General features: G+C 40.7%; 1 protein-coding gene and 1 pseudogene across 1 annotated transcript; one reads left to right on the top strand and one right to left on the bottom strand.

Moving 5' to 3' along the window:
• The window catches only part of LOC135554533 (Ig mu chain C region membrane-bound form-like), a 526,132-nt pseudogene that overhangs the window by 162,079 nt on the left and 338,186 nt on the right, over window positions 1–25,867 (top strand).
• On the bottom strand, window positions 17,014–23,566 carry alkbh7 (alkB homolog 7). Its single transcript, XM_064986871.1, has 4 exons — window positions 23,163–23,566; window positions 19,514–19,687; window positions 19,126–19,250; window positions 17,014–18,197 (listed from the first exon to the last, which is right to left on the bottom strand). Exons 1-4 carry the CDS (start codon window positions 23,448–23,450, stop codon window positions 18,077–18,079), a joined length of 708 nt encoding a protein of 235 aa, XP_064842943.1. The 5' UTR covers window positions 23,451–23,566; the 3' UTR covers window positions 17,014–18,076.

Here is a 25,867-nt window from a genome sequence, read left to right as displayed (position 1 = left end):
CACACACTCTCACACACACTCTCACACACACACACACACACACACACACACACACACACACACACACACACACACACACATTCCGATGCTAAATGTTTGGCTTGACAAAGACCGCAATGGAGTTGGCAAGAGAACACACACTAAACAGTTGAAGTTGAAATTTGCATACACTTAAGTTGGATTCCTTGAAACTCGTTTTCAACCACTCCACACATTTCTTGTTAAGTCGGTTAGGACACCTACTTTGTGCATGACTCAAGTAATTTTTCCAACAATTGTTTACAGACAGATTATTTCACTTATAATTCACTGTATCACAATTCCAGTGGGTCAGAAGTTTACATTAAGTTGACTGTGCCTTTAAACAGCTTGGAAAATTCCTGAAAATGGTGTCATGGGCTTTAGAAGCTTCTGATAGGCTAATTGTCATAATTTGAGTCAATTGGAGGTGTGCCTGCGGATGTATTTCAAGGCCTACCCTCAAACTCAGTGCCTCTTTGCTTGACATCATTGGAAAATCAAAAGAAATCAGGCAAGACTTCAGGAAAAAAATTGTAGACCTCCACAAGTCTGGCTCATCCTTGGGAGCAATTTCGAAACTCCTGAAGGTACCACGTTCATCTGTACAAACAATAGTATGCAAGTATAAACACCATGGGACCACGGAGCCGTCATACCGCTCAGGAAGGAGACGCATTCTGTCTCCTAGAGATGAACGTACTTTGGTGCGAAAAGTGCAAATCAATCCCAGAACAACAGGAAAGGACCTTGTGAAGATGCTGGAGGAAACGGGTACAAAAGTATCTATATCCACAGTAAAACGAGTCCTATATCAACATAACTTGAAAGGCCGCTCAACAAGGAAGAAGCCAGTTCTCCAAAACCGCCATCATGTTGTGGGGTGCTTTGCTGCAGGAGGGACTGGTGCACTTCACAAAATAGATCAGGAGGAAGGAAAGTTATGTGGATATTTTGAAGCAACTTCTCAAGACATCAAATCAAATCAAATTTTATTTGTCACATACGTATGGTTAGCAGATGTTAATGCGAGTGTAGCGAAATGCTTGTGCTTCTAGTTCCGACAATGCAGTAATAACCAACAAGTAATCTAACTAACAATTCCTAAACTACTGTCTTATACACAGTGTAAGGGGATAAAGAATATGTACATAAGGATATATGAATGAGTGATGGTACAGAGCAGCATAGGCAAGATACAGTAGATGGTATCGAGTACAGTATATACATATGAGATGAGTATGTAAACAAAGTGGCATAGTTAAAGTGGCTAGTGATACATGTATTACATAAGGATGCAGTCGATGATATAGAGTACAGTATATACGTATGCATATGAGATGAATAATGTAGGGTATATATAAGGTAGCATTGTTTAAAGTGGCTAGTGTTATATTTACATAATTTCCCATCAATTCCCATTATTAAAGTGGCTGGAGTTGAGTCAGTGTCAGTGTGTTAGCAGCAGCCACTCAATGTTAGTTGTGGCTGTTTAACAGTCTGATGGCCTTGAGATAGAAGCTGTTTTTCAGTCTCTCGGTCCCAGCTTTGATGCACCTGTACTGACCTCGCCTTCTGGATGATAGCGGGGTGAACAGGCAGTGGCTCGGGTGGTTGATGTCCTTGATGATCTTTATGGACTTCCTGTAACATCGGGTGGTGTAGGTGTCCTGGAGGGCAGGTAGTTTGCCCCCGGTGATGCGTTGTGTAGACCTCACTACCCTCTGGAGAGACTTACGGTTGAGGGCGGAGCAGTTGCCGTACCAGGCGGTGATACAGCCCGCCAGGATGCTCTCGATTGTGCATCTGTAGAAGTTGGTGAGTGCTTTTGGTGACAAGCCAAATTTCTTCAGCCTCCTGAGGTTGAAGAGGCGCTGCTGCGTCTTCTTCACGATGCTGTCTGTGTGAGTGGACCAATTCAGTTTGTCTGTGATGTGTATGCCGAGGAACTTAAAACTTGCTACCCTCTCCACTACTGTTCCATCGATGTGGATAGGGGGGTGTTCCCTCTGCTGTTTCCTGAAGTCCACAATCATCTCCTTAGTTTTGTTGACATTGAGTGTGAGGTTATTTTCCTGACACCACACTCCGAGGGCCCTCACCTCCTCCCTGTAGGCCGTCTCGTCGTTGTTGGTAATCAAGCCTACCACTGTTGTGTCGTCCGCAAACTTGATGATTGAGTTGGAGGCGTGCGTGGCCACGCAGTCGTGGGTGAACAGGGAGTACAGGAGAGGGCTCAGAACGCACCCTTGAGGGGGCCCCAGTGTTGAGGATCAGCGGGGAGGAGATGTTGTTACCTACCCTCACCACCTGGGGGCGGCCCGTCAGGAAGTCCAGTACCCAGTTAAATCTTGGAAGTTAAATCTTGGTCGCATATGGGTCTTCCAAATGGACAATGACCCCAAACATACTTCCAAAGTTGTGGCAAAATGGCTTAAGGACAACAAGGTAAAGGTATTGGAGTGGCCATCACAAAGCCCTGACCTCAATCCTATAGAAAATTTGTGAGCAGAACTGAAAAAACTTGTGCGAGCAAGGGGGCCTACAAACCTGGCTCAGTTACACCAGCTCTGTCAGGAGGAATGGGCTAAAATTCACCCAACTTATTGTGGGAAGCATGTGGAAGGCTATCTGAAACATTTGACCCAAGTTAAACCATTTAAAGGCAATGCTACCAAATACTAATTGAGTGTATGTAAACTTCTGACCCACTGGGAATGTGATGAAAGAAAAAAAGCTGAAAAAATTAATTATCTCTACTATCTAATCCATTTCACATTCTTAGAATAAAGTGGTGATCTTATTTTTAATATTGCATAGTACAGTTTTAAAATAATTATAACATGTTTAAAGGTCTGTACAGTAGGCATTTCGGTAGTAAATTGTTTAAGAAATAAAGGGTTTTAAAATGTAATTTACCTTTAATGAAATATCGGCCTCTCTCGGTCTGTCTCCCAAGAGCTGTTTTTCTCAACACACAAGCAAAGGGTTCCGGGAAGATGGAGGTGTGTGCGTGTGTTTGTGTGTGTGTGTTTGTGTGTGCGTGTGTGTTTGAACCAATGTTTTTTCTCATCAATTCACAGTAAGGGGGCTAAATGTACATAACAACCATTGTTTTTTCCCCAGAGGATGTCAGGACATATGTCTATCCCCATCAGGGGTGTGTGTGTGTGTGTGTGTGGGGGTGGGGGTCTCTGTATGTGTGTAGGAACCAATGGTTCCAATGTCCAATGTCGAAACTCTGACCTTCAAAAAGAGTTCTAGGCATATCCATATGTAGGGTCAGCAGGAAAACAATGTCCAAAAACAGTTTTATGTTTATCTCGTGAGGTCTCCTGGCGTGACTGTTTCATTCAATCGTGCCATCCTCTTTTTGAAAGGGTTATTGTACTCTAAAATGGGCCCTTTACTTATGACTTAAAACAGATCAATTTTACCTCCATTAATAACCTTTTAATGCACAGGGCTAAATCAGGGGCACACAGTGTTTCATGGTCGTCCTAAACAAATCTATACACCTCACACACATGGTTATGGACTTAAAAAAGAAGACACCAGTAACAAGTCATATATATAGTTTAAATGTATTCATTTTTGAGTTTGCAACCCAATTTGCGAGTTTAAATACATCACAGGAGACTCAAATGTAACAAAATGCCTATTGTGTTTATTGAGCTGTACATTGAGCTGCTCAGTTGGTCAATACTCCCCTCTAGTGATTCCTCAACACCTTGTCAACATGGGACCCAACAAATGGAGCAGATATCTTATACAGACATATCTTTATAGACATGTATCCATAACAAGGCTTAGGCAGCCCCTATAGTGTCCAAAAATCACTCCAAAATGTAAAAAAATAAAATAATAAACATCTTTATTTTCATGCATATAACTTGTCAAAAAATATTTTTATGACCAAATTCACATTCTTTAGCATAGACCATATTTTTAAAAATGATTTCATAACTGTTTTTATAGTAGGTCCCTGAATGGTCAAAAACCTCTTCAAATAGAAGTATGTTTGTAGCACAAAATATCTTACAGGTAGGCCCACTTTCACTCTCTCATCATGTCACAAACTGACAGGCTCCCAGAGGCAGGAACATGAAAGGCCCCAGCACACTCAACTGCCCCTCCCCTCTCCAACAACCATCAGCCCAGGACAGCATGAAGACAGAACAGCTAAAAGATCATTTGGGAATCCTCCCTCCCTCATGGAGCTTTTAGAAGGTGAGTTGAATATTCAATGTGATGTTTGTATATAGATACATATTATTTAAGAATGATATGTCTTAACTGTTTTCATTGACATGTCTGTTTTAAAAAAAAGAAGCCTATTTATCCATTGAGCGGTAGCCATTGTTTTTTTCCATACTGTTTGTAAACAATAGCTTCTGCCCTCTTAGGGTCTATTTCACCCTCTTATTATATCAAGCCTCTCAGACTAGAAACTATGATCAGAAAGTATGATTAGAAACTATGGCCAACTGTGTACAAACTATGATTAGAAACTATGACAAACTATGATAATAAACTATGAACAACTATGAAGCCATGTCTGTCTGTGTGATGATCTATTATTTAATTGTGTAATATTACTCGCTCTCTCTGTCTCTCTCTCTCGCTCTCTGTCTCTCTCTCTCTATGTAGATTGCATGGCTGACAGCAACAGGTGTGGCTGAAATAGCCAAATCGACTAATATGAAGGGGTGTCCACATACTTTTGAATAGATAAAAACTTTGGACTACTTTAAATGAAATTATGGGCAGAAAGACACATTCAACTCCATTATTAATCTAATCAGAAGGCTTATTTATCACATAACCATTTGATGTTGGCTGTTGAACAAGTTGAGGAGACTTGGTGCTACTTGGTGTTACCTTAGATTGTAAACTGTCATGGTCAAAACATAGAGATTCAATAGTTGTAAAGATGGGGAGAGGTCTGTCTGTAATAAAGAGATGCACTGCTTTTTTGACACCACACATCGTGCTCTTCATTGTGATCAGAAGGCTAATATTAATATTATGCATGCCAGTCTCTATTTGATACGAGTTGAATAAAGACTGACTGTCACTTCTTGTTTTTTATTAGAAACATTAATGTGTTGGAAATTCCAAATGGTTTGCATAGTCAACTTACACACAGCATTGACACACACATTTACCCCCCCAGCATGCCACCAGGGGTCTTTTCACAGTCCCCAGGTCCAGAACAAATTCAAGGAAATGTACAGTATTATACAGAGCCATGAGTGCGTGTAACTCCCTTCCGTCTCATATAGCACAAGTAAACAGCAAACCTGGTTTCAAAAAACAAATAAACCAACACCTCACGGCACAATGCCTCTCCCCTATGTGACCTACTTGTTGTGTGGATGTACTGACATGTACAGTATTCAGACCCCTTCACCTTTTCCACAGCCTTATTCTAAAATGTATTAAATAAAAAAATGTCCTACACACAAAACCTAATAATGACAAAAAGCGAGAAGTTATACATTTTTGCAGATTTATTAAATATAAAAAACCAAAATATCTTCTTTACATAATCTCTCTCTCTCCCTCTCTTGCTGCAATGGTGTGTTAAAAAAAATATAAAGTTAGTCAACTGAATGCGCCACTTAATTCATAGATCTGTATTTAGGCCTACATGAAACTCCCAAAGTCATCCAACCATTATAATCAGGGGTGTAGTGCTGCCGGTGCCCAGCTTCTCAGAATGAGGCTATGTCTTGCAAGATCACTTAATTCATGATGAATTAGTATTCTACATAACAAACCTAATATAATAGTGTGATAATGTCAGGCAACTGTTATACCAAAAACACCATATAATTTCTTACAACAATTTAGGATGATTGTGCTGAAATTTATAATTTGTTGTGTTTAACTCCATTGCTCTAAAATTAAATTAGTTAGGCCAGTTAGCCACCCTTACAAAATTCAAATAAATCGAAATGCAAATTCCCATGAAACTGATTGTGTCCTATTATCCCAAAGGCATAACACTTTTCATGTTTGAATTTACAGTCAAATGCTGCGTGTTCACCTTTGCAATGATAACGGTGCATGTACACTTGATAGCGGAAAATTTCTGTGTTTGCCACTTAGGCCGCCCATGTGACTCACTTGTGGACGTGCTGGCAGCATATACAGTGCCTTGCGAAAGTATTCGGCCCCCTTGAACTTTGCGACCTTTTGCCACATTTCAGGCTTCAAACATAAAGATATAAAACTGTATTTTTTTGTGAAGAATCAACAACAAGTGGGACACAATCATGAACTGGAACGACATTTATTAGATATTTCAAACTTTTTTAACAAATCAAAAACTGAAAAATTGGGCGTGCAAAATTATTCAGCCCCTTTACTTTCAGTGCAGCAAACTCTCTCCAGAAGTTCAGTGAGGATCTCTGAATGATCCGATGTTGACCTAAATGACTAATGATGATAAATACAATCCACCTGTGTGTAATCAAGTCTCTGTATAAATGCACCTGCACTGTGATAGTCTCAGAGGTCCGTTAAAAGCGCAGAGAGCATCATGAAGAACAAGGAACACACCAGGCAGGTCCGAGATACTGTTGTGAAGAAGTTTAAAACCGGATTTGGATACAAAAAGATTTCCCAAGCTTTAAACATCCCAAGGAGCACTGTGCAAGCGATAATATTGAAATGGAAGGAGTATCAGACCACTGCAAATCTACCAAGACCTGGCCGTCCCTCTAAACTTTCAGCTCATACAAGGAGAAGACTGATCAGAGATGCAGCCAAGAGGCCCATGATCACTCTGGATGAACTGCAGAGATCTACAGCTGAGGTGGGAGACTCTGTCCATAGGACAACAATCAGTCGTATATTGCACAAATCTGGCCTTTATGGAAGAGTAGCAAGAGGAAAGCAATTTCTTAAAGACATCCATAAAAAGTGTTGTTTAAAGTTCGCCACAAGCCACCTGGGAGACACCAAACATGTGGAAGAAGGTGCTCTGGTCAGATGAAACCAAAATTGAACTTTTTGGCAACAATGCAAAACGTTATGTTTGGCGTAAAAGCAACACAGCTCATCACCCTGAACACACCATACCCACTGTCAAACATGGTGGTGGCAGCATCATGGTTTGGGCCTGCTTTTCTTCAGCAGGGACAGGGAAAATGGTTAAAATTGATGGGAAGATGGATGGAGCCAAATACAGGACCATTCTGGAAGAAAACCTGATGGAGTCTGCAAAAGACCTGAGACTGGGACGGAGATTTGTCTTCCAACAAGACAATGATCCAAAACATAAAGCAAAATCTACAATGGAATGGTTCAAATATAAACATATCCAGGTGTTAGAATGGCCAAGTCAAAGTCCAGACCTGAATCCAATCGAGAATTTGTGGAAAGAACTGAAAACTGCTGTTCACAAATGCTCTCCATCCAACCTCACTGAGCTCGAGCTGTTTTGCAAGGAGGAATGGGAAAAAAATTCAGTCTCTCGATGTGCAAAACTGATAGAGACATACCGCAAGCGACTTACAGCTGTAATCGCAGCAAAAGGTGGCGCTACAAAGTATTAACTTCAGGGGGCTCAATAATTTTGCACGCCCAATTTTTCAGTTTTTGATTTGTTAAAAAAGTTTGAAATATCCAATAAATGTCGTTCTACTTCATGATTGTGTCCCACTTGTTGTTGATTCTTCTCAAAAAAATAAAGTTTTATATCTGTATGTTTGAAGCCTGAAATGTGGCAAAAGGTTGCAAAGTTCAAGGGGGCCGAATACTTTCGCAAGGCACTGTAGTTGGTTATCTAGCCAACTTCACATACTGTATAGATAGCTGGTGATATTTAATTCACTTGGCTAGCTATCTAATTTCATATTAGCTAGCTATCTTGATGTATTTATCACTGTTAAAAACAAACTCCAAATTAATTTGTAGGTAGCTAGCTAACAGCCTTGGAGGAGGGTGAAAGGATGGCAGCCCCAACTGTCAAAGTGAGTGTGCTATTCTGGATAGGGATACTTTTGTGTAGTTCCTGTCCAAATAAGTGAGGACGGATATAATAGTAACATAATATTCAGTATAATGAAGTCTGTTTCTTGTGAGGTTTTCTGTCCTCAGATAAAGAGAGCTATGAAGGCCTGTCTACATACTGATTGAAGAGGTCCCAAATGAAGAGCAGTGGTTCTCAGTCCTGGGGACTCAAATAGGGGCACATTGTTGTTTTTGCCTTAGCACTGCACAGCTCATTCAAATGATCAACTCATCATCAAGCTTCAAGTGATATTTATGTATTAATTTCTGATGCTATCCTTGATATGATCCTGTTATTGTCACATGCTACACGTGCACATGTGTGTGCCCATGCATCCAATGTTATCATTATTTGTTATCAGGGATATTATTATTTGGTAATCCACAATGACCTGGTGATGTAAAAGTCTAATAATTACATTGTCTTCCATATTACTACAGATACCTTGTAACTGGAGATTCCAAAATGATTACCTACAGCAAGGTTGGGTGACCAGGGCCATCAGGGACTGCCTCCTGGAGGAATTCAGGTGTGTGAAGGCTACCTGTGTCCTGCATAACTTCATGGACACGAGGATAAGGAGGGGATCTGCAGCTCGACGCCATGCGGGAGATCTTCACCTCCTACTTCTACGAAGAGGGTGCTGCTCCCTAGCAACACCATAGACCACACGTTTTTCACCATAAAGTACTCTGCAGCCACTTATTGTGGTGTGGACACCAGGTGAGGCCACACACAGATACACGGCCTCTTTAACTACCGTATTTTCTCAAAAACAGTCTCTCCCATTCACTTCATCCCTCTCCTCTTCTCCCTAAACCCTCTAGGTTATATCAGCTGTGTCAGTGAACCCCTCCCGCATCTGAACTGGCTACATAGAGGGCACAGCATGGTCAGAGGTCACTTGGTCAGGTCAACAGGAAGTATTATTAAAGAGATAGAGATGCAGTAATCCCAGAGTTAATGATCCAAGGTCAGTTTTGCATGTCACCTCTTGATGATTATGACAACTAACAATGTTAGAATAAAACATTTAAACACAAGGCATAAATATGCTCTCCGTCTGCAGGCATGTTTTGATGAGAGGATGCCAACCCCCAGTCCCATCATCGCCACCTCACCCGCTCTTAAGATAACCTTTGGGCCGAGACAGTATTATGTTATTGTGATGAACTAAGAGAATATTTTGGTAGCACTGATTCATCAATCATATGATGCCTTCCCTGCTCATATGTCCTTACCTCTTTCCCTTCTACACCTCTCACCACCTATTTCTTCCTCTGTTTTTATAATGCACAACAGATGTGCATTGACGTACAGATTGAACTTGTATTTATAATATTACAAGTATAATATTTAGAATGCATGCATTTATAACCCTTTGATAATGAACTTCTTTCAATAAAGCATTTCACATTCTCTACTGGTTGAAATTAAGTGTGATTTGATGAAATACTACACCTATCCCTTTTCAGATCAATGCTGATGAAGGGCATTAGCTATTGAGATTAACCGGTTTTAGACTATTTACATGATGCATAGGAAGTAGCGTACAGTTTAAAAAATATATATATTTCTGTGCATAATAATTACAAATCAGTCTTTAACTAGTTAAATTCTGTTTCTAGTCTTATTAGTTACAATATGTAACCATTGATGTCCCAGGACCAAGAGTGGTAAACTCTGTTGAAGTGTATAATTGTAATACATACATGCAGACACAGCATCATTCAAAGACTGGAGTTTGATACTCCTGGTATTGGATATGACAAAAAAATTATCATATCTCAGACATTCATACCTGAACTGCACCCTTATTTGCCAAGGCAGAGTACGTGATCAGTGAATATATTAAATGTACAGGCTACGATGTGGGGATCACATGCATGGTAATAACTACATGTATATATTTCTTGCATCCTTGGCACAAAGTTATTATATTCTACTCAATCCATAGGCTTCATTAATGTCATTCAGACGGTTTTGAAGTTGATACAACTGGCTATGCTAGCGGAGGTTCATAGCTAGGTTCTGAACGAATATGTATACCAAACATTTGGGTCCATACATAGATAGCTATCTACACACCCATAGGCATACAGGTATTGTTATCCTCCACTGGAGGAACATATCTAGGTACAGTATTTCATCTATCTGTATTGCATGGCAAATATCAGCAAGGCAAGCTTACAAAATTGTACATTCAATTTGCAGTAAATGCTTTATGTAGATTCTTTACATCCACTGTTTCACAAGACGGCAGCCTGGTTTGCTGGTTGTTTCAGGAGTCCCTAATACAAACAACCAGAACTACAATTTCACTCATGTCACAACACCCATACAGCTAGCCAGCTAGCTTTCGTAAATTAACTTTATGATAAAAAAAATATGCATAATCGTTTGTCTCTACATTAACTAACATATTCCTGTCAACTGTATTTTTTTTGCATGATTCATTATGACATTATAATCACATACATCCTAGTATTTTTGTCAGCCATCTTTGCTGAAGAAAGTCTCCAGCCTTGGGTCGCTACTGGGAACTACTCGATATAATTGGTCATCGCCCAGCAGTCGCCACTGGGTGATGAAGGTCCCCCGCCCTCTCCGCTTTCCTTTCAAATGAAATGAACGGGAAGCAGTGTTTCAGCGTGCTGCATCCTGTGCTAGTGTATCATGCCCCTCATGCAGCTGCCAAACTGAGCAGACACCACTGCTAAGCAGAGAGCTCTTGGCCAAAATCAATTCCAGTAATTAATTAATTCTGAATGTACTTTGACAACACGCAATCCACCAGGTCTGGGACCCACTTTGGGGTCGCGACCCACACTTTAAGGAAGGCTGGTATACAGTAATCATATGCCTATGAACCAAAGTTATACTGTTAGCACTGAGGCAGTGTGCCCTAGTAGGAAGTCCAGTGTGTGCAGCTCACCCTGCACTATCAGCTCCAATATAAATAACATTGACATGTCTCCTTCTGATAAGCATCCCAGAAAAGTGCTAAAAATAGCCCACATTAACATACAGTTAAAGTATTCAGACCCCTTAACTTTTTAAACATTTTGTTACGTTACAACCTTATTCTAAAATGTATTATATAAAACAAATTCCTCAATAATCGACACGCAATACCCCATAATGACAAAGCGGAAACAGGTTTTTAGAAATGTTATCAAATGTATTAAAAATAGAAAACAGAAATACCTTATTTACATAAGTATTCAGACCCTTTTCTATGAGACTCGAAATTGAGCTCAGGTACATCCTGATTCCATTGATCATCCTTGAGATGTTTCTAAAACTTGATTGGAGCCCACCTGTGGTAAATTCAATTGATTGAACATGATTTGGAAAGGCACACACCTTCTTATATAACATCCCACAGTTGACATTACATGTCAGAGCAAAAACCAAGCCATGAGCTCGAAGGAATTGTACGTAGAGCTCCGAGACAGGATATTGTCGAGGCACAGATCTGGGGAAGGGTACCAAAATATTTCTGCAGCATTGTAAGTCCCCAAGAACACATTGCCCTCCATCATTCTAAAATGGAAGAAGTTGGGAACCACCAAGACTATTCCTCAAGCTGTCCGCCTGGCGAAACTGAGCAATCGGGGGAGAATGGCCTTGGTCAGGGAGGTGACCAAGACCTGATGGTCACTCTGACAGAGCTCTAGAGTTCCTCTGTGGAGATGGGAGAACCTTCCAGAAGGACCACCATCTCTGTAGCACTCCACCAATCAGACCTTTATGGTAGAGTGGCTCGACGGAAGCCACTCCTCAGTAAAAGGCACATGGCAGCCCGCTTGGAGTTTGCAAAAAGGCACCTAAAGGACCCCCAAACCATGAGAAACAATATTCTCTGGTTTGGTGAAACCAAGATTGAACTCATTGGCCTGAATTCCAATCGTCACGTCTGGAGGAAACCTGACACCATCCCTACGGTGAAGCATGGTGGTGGCAGCATCATGCTGTGGGGATGTTTTTCAGTGACAGGAAGACCAATTATGATCGAGACAAAGATAAACGGAGCAAGGTACAGAGAGATCCTTGATGAAAACCTGCTCTAGAGCACTCAGGACCTCACACTGGGGAGAAGGTTCACATGCCAACAGGACAATGACCCAAAGCACACAGCCAAAACAATGCTGGAGTGGCCCAGCCAGAGCCTGGCCTTGAACCCGATGGAACATTTCTGGAGAGACCTGAAAATAGCTGTGCAACAACACTCTCCATCCAACCTGACAAGAGCTTGAGAAGATCTGCAGAGATGAATGGGAGACACTCCCCAAATACAGGTGTGCCAAGCTTGTAGCGTTATACCCAAGAAGACTCAAGGCTGTACAGAGGACTGAGTAAAGGGTTTGAATACTTATGTAAATGTAATATTTTTTTTTTTAAATGTTTAAATAAGTAAACATTTCTAAAATCCTGTTTTTGCTTCATCATTATGGGGTATTGTGTGTGGATTGATGAGGGGGGGAAATGATTTAATACATTTTAGAATAAGGCTGTAACATAACAAAATGTGGAGAAAGTCAAGGGGTCTGAAAACTTTCCGTAGGCACTGTATGTTGCCTAAGAAACAAGATTTATGAAATCAATAACTTGCTAGTAACAAATGGCATTCATATTCTGACTATCTCTGAAATTCACTGAGATAATACCTTCAATGATACAGTGGTATCAATACATGTTTATAACATCTACAGAAAAGACAGATATGCCAATGGGGCGGTGTTGCGGTCTATATATAGAGCCACATTTCTGTAAAGCTAACAGAGGATCTCATGTTAAATACTGTTGAAGTCTGACTCTTTTTGGTAAAACACTGGGATAAATCCTCATTGGAAACTCACCTAAAGCCCATTCTTGTGGTTAGCTGCTATAGACCACCAAGTGCTAACAGTCAGAATCTGGGTAATATGTGTGAAATGCTTGATAATGTATGTGATATCAACAGAGAGGTATATTTTCTGGGTGGCATTAATATTGACTGGCTTTCATCAAGATGCATACTCAAAAAAGAGCTTCAAACTGGAACTAGTGCCTGCAACCTGGTTCAGGTTATCAGACAACCTACCAGGGTATTTAAAAACAGCACAGGAATTAAATCATCCACATGTATTGATCACATCTTTACTAACGCTGCAGAATTCTGCTTTAAAGCAGTATCCAAATCCATCAGATGTCATGTTCACAATATAGTAGCCATATCTAGGAAAAACAAAGTTCCAAAGGCTGGGCCTATTATAGTGTATCAGAGGTCATACAATACATTTTGTAGTGATTCCTATATTGATGATGTAAAGAATATTTGCGGGTCTGTGCTCTGTAATGACGAGCAACCAGGAACTTGACACATTTAAGAAATTGATCATTCCAGTTACTAATAAGCATGCACCCATTAAGACAATGACTATAACAAATGTTAAATCCCTGTGGGTTGGTGAGGAATTGAAAAATTATATGGTAATATATAATAGGCTGAGAGAGGCTGGACTGTGGGTTTACAGGCCTGTTGTAAGGCAGGTCCTCACCAGAAATCGACGTTGCCTATGGGCACAAACCCACTGTCGCTTCACTGACGAGCCGCTCTTTTGTCTCACCAGGGGTGTTGGTCGGATTCACGTTTATCGTCGAAGGAATGAGCGTTACACCAAGGCCTGTACTATGGAGCGGGATCGATTTAGAGGTAGAGGGTCCGTCATGGTCTGGGGCAGTATGTCACAGCATCATCGGACTGAGCTTATTGTCATTGCAGGCAATGTGCGTTACAGGGCAGACATCCTCCTCCCTCTTGTGGTACCCTTCCTGCAGGCTCATCCTGACATGACCCTCCAGCATGACAATGCCACCAGCCATACTGCTCGTTCTCTGCATGATTTCCTGCAAAACAGGAATGTCAGTGTTCTGCCATGGCCAGCGAAGAGCCCGGATCTCAATCCAATTGATCACGTCTGGGACCTGTTGGATCGGAGGGTGAGGGCTAGGGCCATTCCCCCCAGAAATGTCCGGGAACTTGCAGGTGCCTTGGTGGAAGAGTGGGGTAACATCTCCCAGCAAGAACTGGCAAATCTGGTGCAGTCCATGAGGAGGAGATGCAATGCAGTACTTAATGCAGCTGGTGGCCACACCAGATACTGACTGTTACTTTTGATTTTGACCCCACCTTTGTTCAGAGACACATTATTCAATTTTTGTTAGTCACATATCTGTGGAACTTGTTTAGTTTATGTCTCTGTTGTTGAATCTTGTTATATTTATACAAATATTTACACATGTTAAGTTAGCTGAAAATAGAAAATAAACGCAGTTGACATTGAGAGGACGTTTCTTTTTTGCTTAGTTAATATATTTTCTTACTTTCACTTGCTTGGCTAGCAAATGTAGCTAGCTAGTTTAGCTTATTCAAACAGAGGGGGATGCTATGTTAGCTAGCTGGCTACATACTATCCAACACCGGAACTCTTCCAAGTCAAGGTAAGCTTTTGGTTTTATAAATGTATTGCCAACCACCGATGTAACTGGTAAACTGCTTGCTGTACAGTGTACTGCATGATTGTAGCAGGTATACTGTCACTTTAGTTCTAGTAGCTATGCTTACTATGACGTTAATATGGTGAAAAGGATGTAGGCTGTGTGTAGCGGTTATGGTATGAAAATTGGCTTGGAAATGTTTTTTTGCCTGGTCAGACAGCTGTTGTAGACATCTGTTGCATTGTGCACGGAGGTCCACATGCAAAGGAAAATAGTGAGAGAAGAGCGTAGATGTAAGAAGGAATTATGCTGTATATACAACGAGGAAAGGTATTAAGTTATTTTTGTGGCTGCTCGTTCTGTGTTTGATCAGGGGGGTATTCATTCTGTAGATTTTGTTGAAAAACTTTTCTTAAACTGAAGCAAACGGAATGAAATGGGGATAAACATACCTGAATCTTTTTCAAAATAAACTTGTTTGCAACTGTTGGACTAATGATTACAACCTAGATCAGTTAGATGCAGGCAAGAGTGTGCAAGTTGGTATTGAATGTGTCACTGTCTGTTACCTTGACTAGTCAAATTTCTCTCGACCTGTGCACCTACGTTGTGAACATTAATTCGTACCCTTATGATGGGTATAGGGAAAATAATTTAGTAGCATTATGTAGTAGCCTAAATCTATCTTTGTTACATTGAACTGGGTGAATGGAATATGAATGAGTCCTCCAATATGCTGTAATAGAAATAAGGCCATGCTCATAAAAAAAAGTATTGTCCTCCCTCATCTCAAACAGCACCAACTGGCAAAAAAGCCTCAGTTGAAACAACCATCTGTTCATGGTTCATTTAATATGAGTAGGAGTGTAACAACTCCATCTGACTCACAGGGACTTTGTTCATTTGATGAGCAGGTCCAAAGCCTGGTACAATATCTCAGATAACCCTTATGAGTGGTACACCGCAACCCATTACACAATACCTCAGAAAACCATAATGAGTGGTACACCACAACCCATTACCTCAGATAACCTTTATGAGTGGTACACCGCAACCCATTACCTCAGAAAATCCTTATGAGTGGTACACTGCAACCCATTACCTCAGATAATCCTTATGAGTGGTACACCGCAACCCATTACCTCAGATAACCCTTATGAGTGGTACACCGCAACCCATTACCTCAGATAACCCTTATGAGTGGTACACCGCAACCCATTACCTCAGATAACCCTTATGAGTGGTACACTGCAACCCATTACACAATACCTCAGAAAACCATAACGAGTGGTACACCGCAACCCATTACCTCAGATAACCCTTATGAGTGGTACACCGCAACCCATTACCTCAAATATCCCTTATGAGTGGTACACCGCAACCCATTACCTCAGATAACCCTTATGAGTGGTACACTGCAACCCATTACACAATACCTCAGAAAACCATAACGAGTGGTACACCGCAACCCATTACCTCAGATAACCCTTATGAGTGGTACACCGCAACCCATTACCTCAAATATCCCTTATGAGTGGTACACCGCAACCCATTACCTCAGATAACCCTTATGAGTGGTACACTGCAACCCATTACACAATACCTCAGAAAACCATAACGAGTGGTACACCGCAACCCATTACCTCAGAAAACCATAACGAGTGGTACACCGCAACCCATTACACAATACCTCAGAAAACCATAACGAGTGGTACACCGCAACCCATTACACAATACCTCAGAAAACCATAACGAGTGGTACACCGCAACCCATTACACAATACCTCAGAAAACCATAACGAGTGGTACACCGCAACCCATTACCTCAGAAAACCATAACGAGTGGTACACCGCAACCCATTACACAATACCTCAGAAAACCATAACGAGTGGTACACCGCAACCCATTACCTCAGAAAACCATAATGAGTGGTACACCGCAACCCATTACCTCAGAAAACCATAATGAGTGGTACACCACAACCCATTACACAATACAGAAACCTTTATGAGTGGTACACTGCAACCCATTACCTCAGATAACCTTTATGAGTGGTACACCGCAACCCATTACCTCAGAAAACCATAATGAGTGGTACACCACAACCCATTACCTCAGAAAACCATAATGAGTGGTACACCACAACCCATTACCTCAGATAACCTTTATGAGTGGTACACTGCAACCCATTACCTCAGATAACCTTTATGAGTGGGACACTGCAACCCATTACACAATACCTCAGATAACCCTTCATGGGTGGCAGACTAAAACACTATACCTCAGCTAACCCGTCACAGGTGGTAGACTAACACGTTAAACTATATCTCAGCCAACACGTTAAGGGCGATAGACTAAGTAAAGTAACAAGGCTCAAGATTCAAAGCCTGGAAATGTCATGTTCATGAATGTTGCATTTTACCAAATGAAACCCATTGCACGTGGTAACTGTAAAAAGTCTACTTTACGGCAGGATACACATTACGGGTTGTAACTGTAGAAACAAAGTAGCTTTATTCACATCAGGGGAATTTAGCAAAACATTTTTGAGAATTGCACTTGCATTCAGTATGAATCATGTGTGTATTATTTTAAATGTATGTATTGTAGTTCTATCCTTGTGATGTATTACATAATGTTTTTGTGGACCAGGGTAGTTGGTGCTTTAGCAGTAGCTAATGGAGATCCTAATAAAATACTAAATACCACTGACAGATCTTTTTTTATAAACAATTATGACAAAATGTGGGCTTAAAATTAAGTTTAGTCATTCATTTAATTATTATATATATTTTTTTTAACAGGACAAATCTGAGGGGGTACGTGCCCTTGTGCCCCCTATGGGCATGACTCCTCTGGTTATAGGTGCCGGTTTGGAGAAGATTTAGGCTCAGACGTTTTCTACACAGATATCCACACATTAAACAATTCAGATGGACGGACAAAGAGTTACAGATTATAGATATTAAAAAATGGCACCAGTTATTTCCAGGCTCCGCATTGTAGCCTTCTAGAAGTGGTGTCGAATATAGGGCTATAACTATTTGAAGTATCCATTTAGCTCTAAGAATTCAACGCACTTGATAATTACCTAATACAGATCTTGGATAGTTGGGTAGTGAAGCTCACCAGAAAATGCAGGTTCTCCTTCAACTGCTTCTCCTACAAATGATCAAATTGCCTTTCTACGTGGCATTTTTGAAAAGGCTAATAACTCAGATTCATTATATAATATTAATTAGCATAAGAAGTTCATAGATACTTATGACAAGTCTTGTAATGCATTATGACCCTTTGAAATGCATCATATCTGAATGCCTTCCCAACATTTAATTCAGAATCAAATCCTGTACAGGTAGTTTATTATGAGGTGCTCCAATGAAAACTGATAAGGGAAACATCTAAATCATCTTTCCCAACATAGTCTCTCGCACAGTGAGAAAGCGTGTACACCAAATTTTAACATAGTGACGTTCTTGACATTTAAAATACCGAGCTCTGGCTATTACCAGTGAGACTGTCACAGTTGTGTCACTCTTGGCACTCATGCTTCAAACAGGAAGGTTCCGGCAGATGACAGAGATGCGGCGATGGCGGGGAACTCTCTGTCCAGAGAAAAGAGACTCATCATCTTTAAGGATCTCATGGGTGAACTTATATCTGGCCTGGTCCCTGGAAGGATGCATGAAAACAATGTCATCAGTCATTCACCACACAAGCACAATGTGTGAAATGCCAGGAGTTCTATCAAGTGTTTCAGAGTATGAGTGCCGATTTAGGATCAGTTTAGCCTTTAAGATCACAAGAATATGAATACATGGACCAGTGTTCACTCATGAAGAGAAGAATTTACTGTACGTTGAATTCAAATCGAATGTCAACAACCTTCAAGTTATGGAATTAAATTGGAATTAGAATCGTGAAAAAGAAATCTTTGGAATTTAATTGAAATTCAATATTTGTACAATTCCCAGTTAATGGAATTCATGTATTTAGTCTAAAAAAAATGACTGCTTTTAAAAATATATATAATTTAAACTTCCAATATAGCTTGGCTGTCTGAACAGTGACATGGTCATGAAGGATTTAATTATCTCAAGTCAAAGACTTAGCTGAAATTTGAAATGAATGGAATATAGAGGGAGAGGGAATTGAAATACTGTAGAATTGAATTTGTGGAATGACCCCCAACACGGACAGGGGAGGACCTGACCCTAGATTAGCACACCCACTGAGATGTTCCATAGTTGATACATACGACCCCAGGTCATCGGACCAGGCGGACCTCTGGGCCCTCATAAGGATAGTTATAGGCTATAGGAGGCGTTCAGTCAGAGTGTACAAACATGGAGGTAACATAGAACACTTAAGTAAACCACTTCATGTTCTCCACAGGAGATACTGTGGGTTTGTTTAGTGCAGACTCTCATTAGGGTATTTACTCAGTTGCTCTTTCCACGGTCAAATAAATCCATAGAATTGTGTAGTACAAACCTATCTTAGGCCTACCAGGTAGACTGATTACAGTGTATGCGCAGGTGGTCGTTTGTAAACAATGAAAGACAGAATGTTGCTATGGCAGGTCTTATTGGGTCCTTACCTGAGTATGTAGAGAGAGCGACGGGGCAGAAACAAGGTCAGGCATTCAGCGGGTTCATCCTCCCTCACCAAGCGCATCACACTGTCTGACAACAAACTCAGCCCTGCTATAGTGCTGCCACAGAACTGGCAGAGAGAGAGGGGAGGGGAAAGAAAGGTTCAGGGAGACAGTGAAAGAGAAAGGCAGGATGAAGATACAAAAAAACAGGGGTGAGGGGGGGTGAGAGAATGACTGAGTTTCAAACTGCATTGTAAAAGAACACTTTTGCCAAAAAAGTATTTAAATTGTGCCCAGTTTGTGCCTCGGGCAAAATTCTAGCACACAGAACACCATGTTCCATATTTATCATGCCTTTCATCTCAGGTTAATATGAGAGCCGTCTACCTACCTTGACACTGTCGATGTGTGGTTTGATGTATCCAGCCTTGTCCAGGTCCAGGACATGCACAGGGCCTAGGAGAGGGCTGCCCTCAGAGAAAGCCACAGCTCGGAGGCGGTCCATCACCCCCTCACACACTGCTCCCCACTGAGCACGCTCTGTCTCCCGGTAACCATGAATCGCCTGGTGAGCACAATGTTGAAAGAATGAATGAAAAAATGTAATGAAATGTTGGTAAGGGCCTCAAGGGCGTGATCATTGTCAACAGGGGTGGAATTGGGGTTCCAGGAGTGAAATTATTTGGATAATTTACATTGATTTCAAGGATTTTACATAATCATAATCCCCGTTAGCCATCAAACACTGTTCTGGGCCTGGTTTCCCAAAAGCATTTTAAGGCTAAGTTCATCGCGGGAACCTTTGTAGGAGCATCATTAAATCTCAGAGCTGTTCCCCAAAAACATCATCACTAAAGTTGCAATTGAAAACGTGTGTTATTTACCGACTGCCTCAGACCACTTGTAGATCAGTGTGTCGTTGGATGATTTTCTGCCCTCATGGTGTCAAACATAGAATCAAGCTGTTTATCCGTCTCGCTGTGAACGCTGATTACTTCAGAACGAAGTTGACTACAAATACAAAGTTGACCATTTCTTTGCAGTTGTTTCAAACAAGCAAAGGATTAAAAATATGCTTGAAATAAAAACTGAGATGACTGCTGTTGGTAAAATGATGATTAAATGACTGAACAAATCATTTTAAATGGAACTGTAACTAAGTAAACTTATACTCTGTTTTATTATATCTGATTAACAATATGAGTTCATAAGAAGGGATTGTGTGACACGGACAAGGAGTAATTAAAGTTAATGAACACCATTCCAACTAGGCAGAAACTAATGGGTTGTGGAATAAGTCATGTTGATGGGTCAAAAGTTAATTCAGTTATGTTGTGTGACCAGTGAGTGTGTTAGTAAGTTAGAATTAACTTTTAACCTCACTTTGTCCTGGTCGAGAGGAGGGGATTCTGTTAAAGCAATGAAATGACGTCATGATTTGTATATAAACTGTTGCTCGTGGTTAAGTGGGAGCGCGCTCCGAGAATCAATTCTGTTACCTATTATTTAAAAAGACTATGACATAGGCTACAGTGGGACATAGGCTACAGTGGGACATAGGCTACAGTGTGACATAGGCTACAGTGGGACATAGGCTACATAGGCTTCTCAGAGGAGGAAGAGGACCATCCTGCTCAGTGAATTTCATAAAAATACAAATAGTGAAACATCAAAGAAGTGATCCTTTTTAGGTAAAACTATACCAAATATACCCACGTCACCAGATAATTGATTAAAACCCACTGTTTTTCAATGAAGGCCTACAGTGTCCTCAACAGCACTCTGTAGGGTAGCACCAAGGTGTAGCAGAAAGACAGCTAGCTTCCGTCCTCCTCTGGGAACACTGACTTCAATACAAAACCTAGGAGGCTCGTGGTTCTCACCCCCGTCCTTAGACTTACACAGTAATTATGACAACTTCCAGGAGACATGCTCCAAACTATCAGAGCTCTTGCAGCATGAACTGACATGTTGTTCACCCACTCAAAGGATCAGAGAATCTTGTACTGAAGGCATAAACTCCAGCTTGCTAGCACTGCAGTACATAAAATGTGGTGAGCAGTTGACTCAAAGAGAGAGAAAGCAACAGTTGAACAAATACATGAGTTTAAAAATGAAGGAGAAGCAAGAGAGAGAGATAGCTATCCTTTGTATTTTTTTCACTTTGCTAGCTAGTTTAGCCTATTCAAAACACCCGGCCCAGACAGAGAGGGATGCTATGTTAGATAGCTGGCTATGGCTATTCAACACTGGAACTCCTCGAAGTTAAGGTAAGCTTTTAGTTTTGTTAATTTATTGACACCGGGGGCCCACAAGTGTAACTGCTAAACAGCTTGTGACTGTACTGCATGATTGTAATGGGTTTACTAACACGTTAGTTCTCGTAGCTATGTTGACTATGACGTTAGCTAATATGGTGACAACGATGTAGGCTGAGTGTAGTGTAGGTGAGAGGAGGAGAGAGTGTAGAAGTGAGAAGGAATTATACAACGAGCAAAGTGATCACACTGTTTGTATGTGGCTGCGATCAAAGTGAACTGTGATCAGGGGTGTATTCATTAAAACACATTTCTTAAATGGAAGCAAATGGAACAGGGATGAACATACCTGAATTTGTCCAATAGAAACACTTGTTTCCAACTGTTGAACTAATGATTACACCCTAGATCAGCTAGATGCAGACAAGAGTGTGCAAGGCAGTATTGAATGTGTCATTGTCTGTCACCTTGACGACTAAAATTTATCTTGAGCTGTGCACCTACGTTTTAAACTTTCATTCATAGGCTAGATTGTAGCAACCTCATGATGGGTATAGGGAAAATAATGTAGTAGTATCATGTAGTAGCCTAAACCTATCAATGTTATATTGAGCTGGGTGAATGGAATATGAATGACAGTCATCTAATACGCTGTAATAGAAATAAGGCGATGCTCATCATAAAAAGAATAATCCTCCCTCATCTTAATGAGGCATCGCCCACCACTGACATAGGGCTATATATTTTATTCATGTTGAAATCTATTTTATTTTCAGTAAATTGAGTTCTATTTTGCTAATTATAGGCTACACTGTCTGTTATATTTGCCTCAATATATACTGAACAAAAATATAAAACGCAGCATGCAACAACTTCAAAGATTAACGATGTTGGAGGCAGCTTATGGTAGAGAAATGAGCATTAAATTATTTGGCATCAGCTCTGGTGGACATTCCTGCAGTCAGCATGCCAATTACACTCCCAATCAAAACTTGAGATGCCTGTGGCATTGTGTTGTGACAAAAATACACATTTTATAGTAGCCCTTTATTGTCTCCAGCACAAAGTGCACCTATGTAATGGCCATGCTGTTTAATCAGCATCTTGATATGCCACAACTGTCAGGTGAATAGATTAACAGTGATGTAAACAAATTTGTGCACAAACATTTAGAGAAATAAGCTTTTTGTGCATATGGAACATCTCTGGGAATTTTTATTTCAGCTCATGAAACATGGAACCAACACTTGACATGTTGGGTTTATATTTTTGTTCAGTGTATTTAATGATGTGTAACATGTGCAATGATGTGCCAAATCTTTTTTAAAATCTCAAACATATCAGTATCAACAAACGATCCAACGATGCACTGGGCAAACGTTCTTCTGCGTGGTGTTTTGGGAAACGATGCATCGTTAAAACACGCATAAGCCTAAATTGCATTGCTATTGGGAAACCGGGAACTGGCTGATCAATCTAAAGTAAGATCTATTCACCTTGTAATGTATGATGACGATAATTAATAGCCTAACAATTCAAATACGAAACTTTACTGCATCTAGTATAGTATGGATATGTATGTTATTTTATAGGTGAAATATAAAACGACTAAACATTTGCATGATGCCAATAGGGAAACTAATCAAAAGAGCTATTACTGTATGTAGCAGCCCCTCTGAGTGTCGGCTGGAGCCGAGGACGTGTAGCAGCTTTATCTAACTAACGTGAGTGTGAGCTGGGCACTTCTTTATAGTCAACAAGCAAGGTCTATTTACAACTTACATCGTCCCAGTGGTCGAACTCGTATCGTTTCTTCCTCAGCCCTGGCTCAAGTTCTTTCATGAGAGCACCCTCCTCTTCCTCACTTATGAATTCCGTCCTCACCTCCACCTGACCGCGAAGCCTCTGGACCAGCTCTCCGGTCGAACCGCAGACCAGTTGGTCATCTCTGAACTGCAGGCCTCTGTTCGTAGCAGCCCCGGAGCAACTCACTGCCGAACTGAGACATGATGTGGGAGTGTACAGAGGCCGTTTATGAATATGTCTGGCAACTGTAATCAGAAGTCTCATGCTTCAGTAAATAAAATTATTTATTTAGACTGTCTGATTTGCTAAATTAAGCTATACTTTGTTGTCTGGTGGCACAGAAGTCAGATCACGTAGGAGGGCGACATTTTGAAAACGCACTGCATTATGGGAGTTGTAATGTCGTCACACTTCATTAAATAAATAAAGCCTGCCTAGGCCTAAAATATAAAAAATAAATAAGCTATTAACCTTTTCACTGGCATTACAACAAGATTCTGTATTATCCATGTCAAATGCATAACGGCTATGTAAATAAGGAATGTAAAAGTATTTTTAAATCAAATAGATTGTCTTTACCTCTCCTAATGCTCTGAGCACTTTTATTGTCTTTTAGGTGTCTTTTTCTCACTAGGCTATCCTATGCTATCTTTGTAGGTCATGCCAGAGCTAAACAGTTAGAGGCAATGTAAATAAGTAATAACTTTCCATATCTATATATGGCTCTGGGTCCTGCTAACTTTGTGAAGCATGACCTAAGCTCATAAAGTCCCAACGTCTCTTACATTGTTGACTTCCTCACCATAGCCTCTCTGTGGACTACTTTCATCTATCTTGCACAATGGGGTGGTGATGATATGGGTGCGGAGGACTGATATGAGTTGTGGCGTTTAACACTCTACAAAGTTAACTCAGCATAGGCAGGTACATGTATGCGGACACTTAAGAACACAGTTGTTTGACTAATTGCTGCTGTACAAACACATGACAATTATTGACTAGGTAAACTAGTCTCCTTTTATGCAACAAAATAAATAGAAAGGTTAAACAGGTTCTCTGGTGGGCCTCAAACAAACTAAAGCCAACCATGAATAGTTAATGGTTGATGCAGAGGACACAATTCTAGCCTAATCAGGCAGGGTTTTGTTGAGGACAGTCATGCAGCTTACTACAACCCTCCCAACCATCACTTTGAGTGACTAGGACCTTCAACCATGTGAATCAAGGATTCTTGAATGTCGGGACAATCCAAGTCTGGCAGGGAAACTTATTGTAAAAAAAATGTTTTGTTAATTATTTGAGCTTAAACATCTAATGTAGAGGTATTTTATAAATTAAAATATTTGTTTTTGGAATTTACAAAATACTTTCATGATTAATTTCCATGCCTGGAAATGGTGCCAGACCCCCAGACCCCCACAATGGTGCCAGACCCCCATATCCACATCGATGGGACAGCAGTGGAGAAGGTGGAAAGTTTTAAGTTCCTATGCGTATACATCAAGGACAAACTGAAATGGTCCACCCACACAGACAGTTTGGTGAAGAAGGTGCAGCAGTGCCTCTTCAACCTCAGGAGGCTGAAGAATTGTGGCTTGTCACCTATAACCCTCACAAACTTTTACAGATGCACAATTGAGAGCATCCTTGGTCGTACACATCAAGGCAAACTGTATCACCACCTGTGGTGAAGTGCCTCTTCAACCTCAGGCAACTGCACCTACCCATACAGATGCCGAGAGGGCACCACCTGGTACTACAGAGGCTGGTGCGGTCTGCACAAAGCCAACTTCCCGCCCTCCTGGACACCTACACCACCCGATGTCACAGGAAGGCCAAAAAGATCATCAAGGACAACAACCACCCGAGCCACTGCGTGTTCACCCCGCTATCATCCAGAATGCGAGGTCAGCACAGGTGCATCAAAGCTGGGACTGAGAGACTGAACAACAGCTTCTATCTAAAGGCCATCAGACTGTTAAACAACCATACTAACACAGAGAGGCTGCTGCCTACATACATTATTGAAATCATTGGCCACTTTAATAAATGGATCACTAGTCATTTTAATAATGCCACTTTAAAATGTTTACATATCTTGCATTACTCATCTCATATGTATATACTGTATTTTACACCATCTATTGCATCTTACCAATGCCGCTCTGTCATTGCTTATCCATATATGTATATGTATATATTCTTATTCCATCCCTTTACTTAAATGTGTGTGTATTAGGTAGTTGTTGTGGAATTGTTAGATTACATGTTAGATATTGCTTCACTCTCAATAACATCTGCTAACCATGTGTATGTGACCAATAAAATGTGATTTGATGATTTGATTTGATTTATTGTCCAGTCATATGGTCCAGTGCTGCAAAGAAAGACCTAGTGGTACCGGAGTGTCAAGTCTATGACAAAAAGGCTTCTCAGTTTTTACCCCCAAGTCATAAGACTCCTGAACAGGTAACCAATGTTTACCCGGACTATTTGCATTGTGTGTCCCCCCCCCCCAGCCAGGACTATGACTAAACAGAATACTATTATGTTACTGTATGGATGTTTGAATCTCATTATAATCCTAGTACTGAATATAATGTGTTTAATTATAATCAAGAATTAGAGCAAAGACTGTCTGTTCCTTGGTAGAAACAAATGAACTTTTCGTCAGACTGGCG

Source organism: Oncorhynchus masou, chromosome 14 (assembly GCF_036934945.1).
Source record: "Oncorhynchus masou masou isolate Uvic2021 chromosome 14, UVic_Omas_1.1, whole genome shotgun sequence".
Lineage (NCBI taxonomy): Eukaryota > Metazoa > Chordata > Actinopteri > Salmoniformes > Salmonidae > Oncorhynchus > Oncorhynchus masou.
The sequence above is the reverse complement of the archived record's forward strand: the minus strand, read 5'-3'. Positions and strand labels throughout refer to the sequence as shown.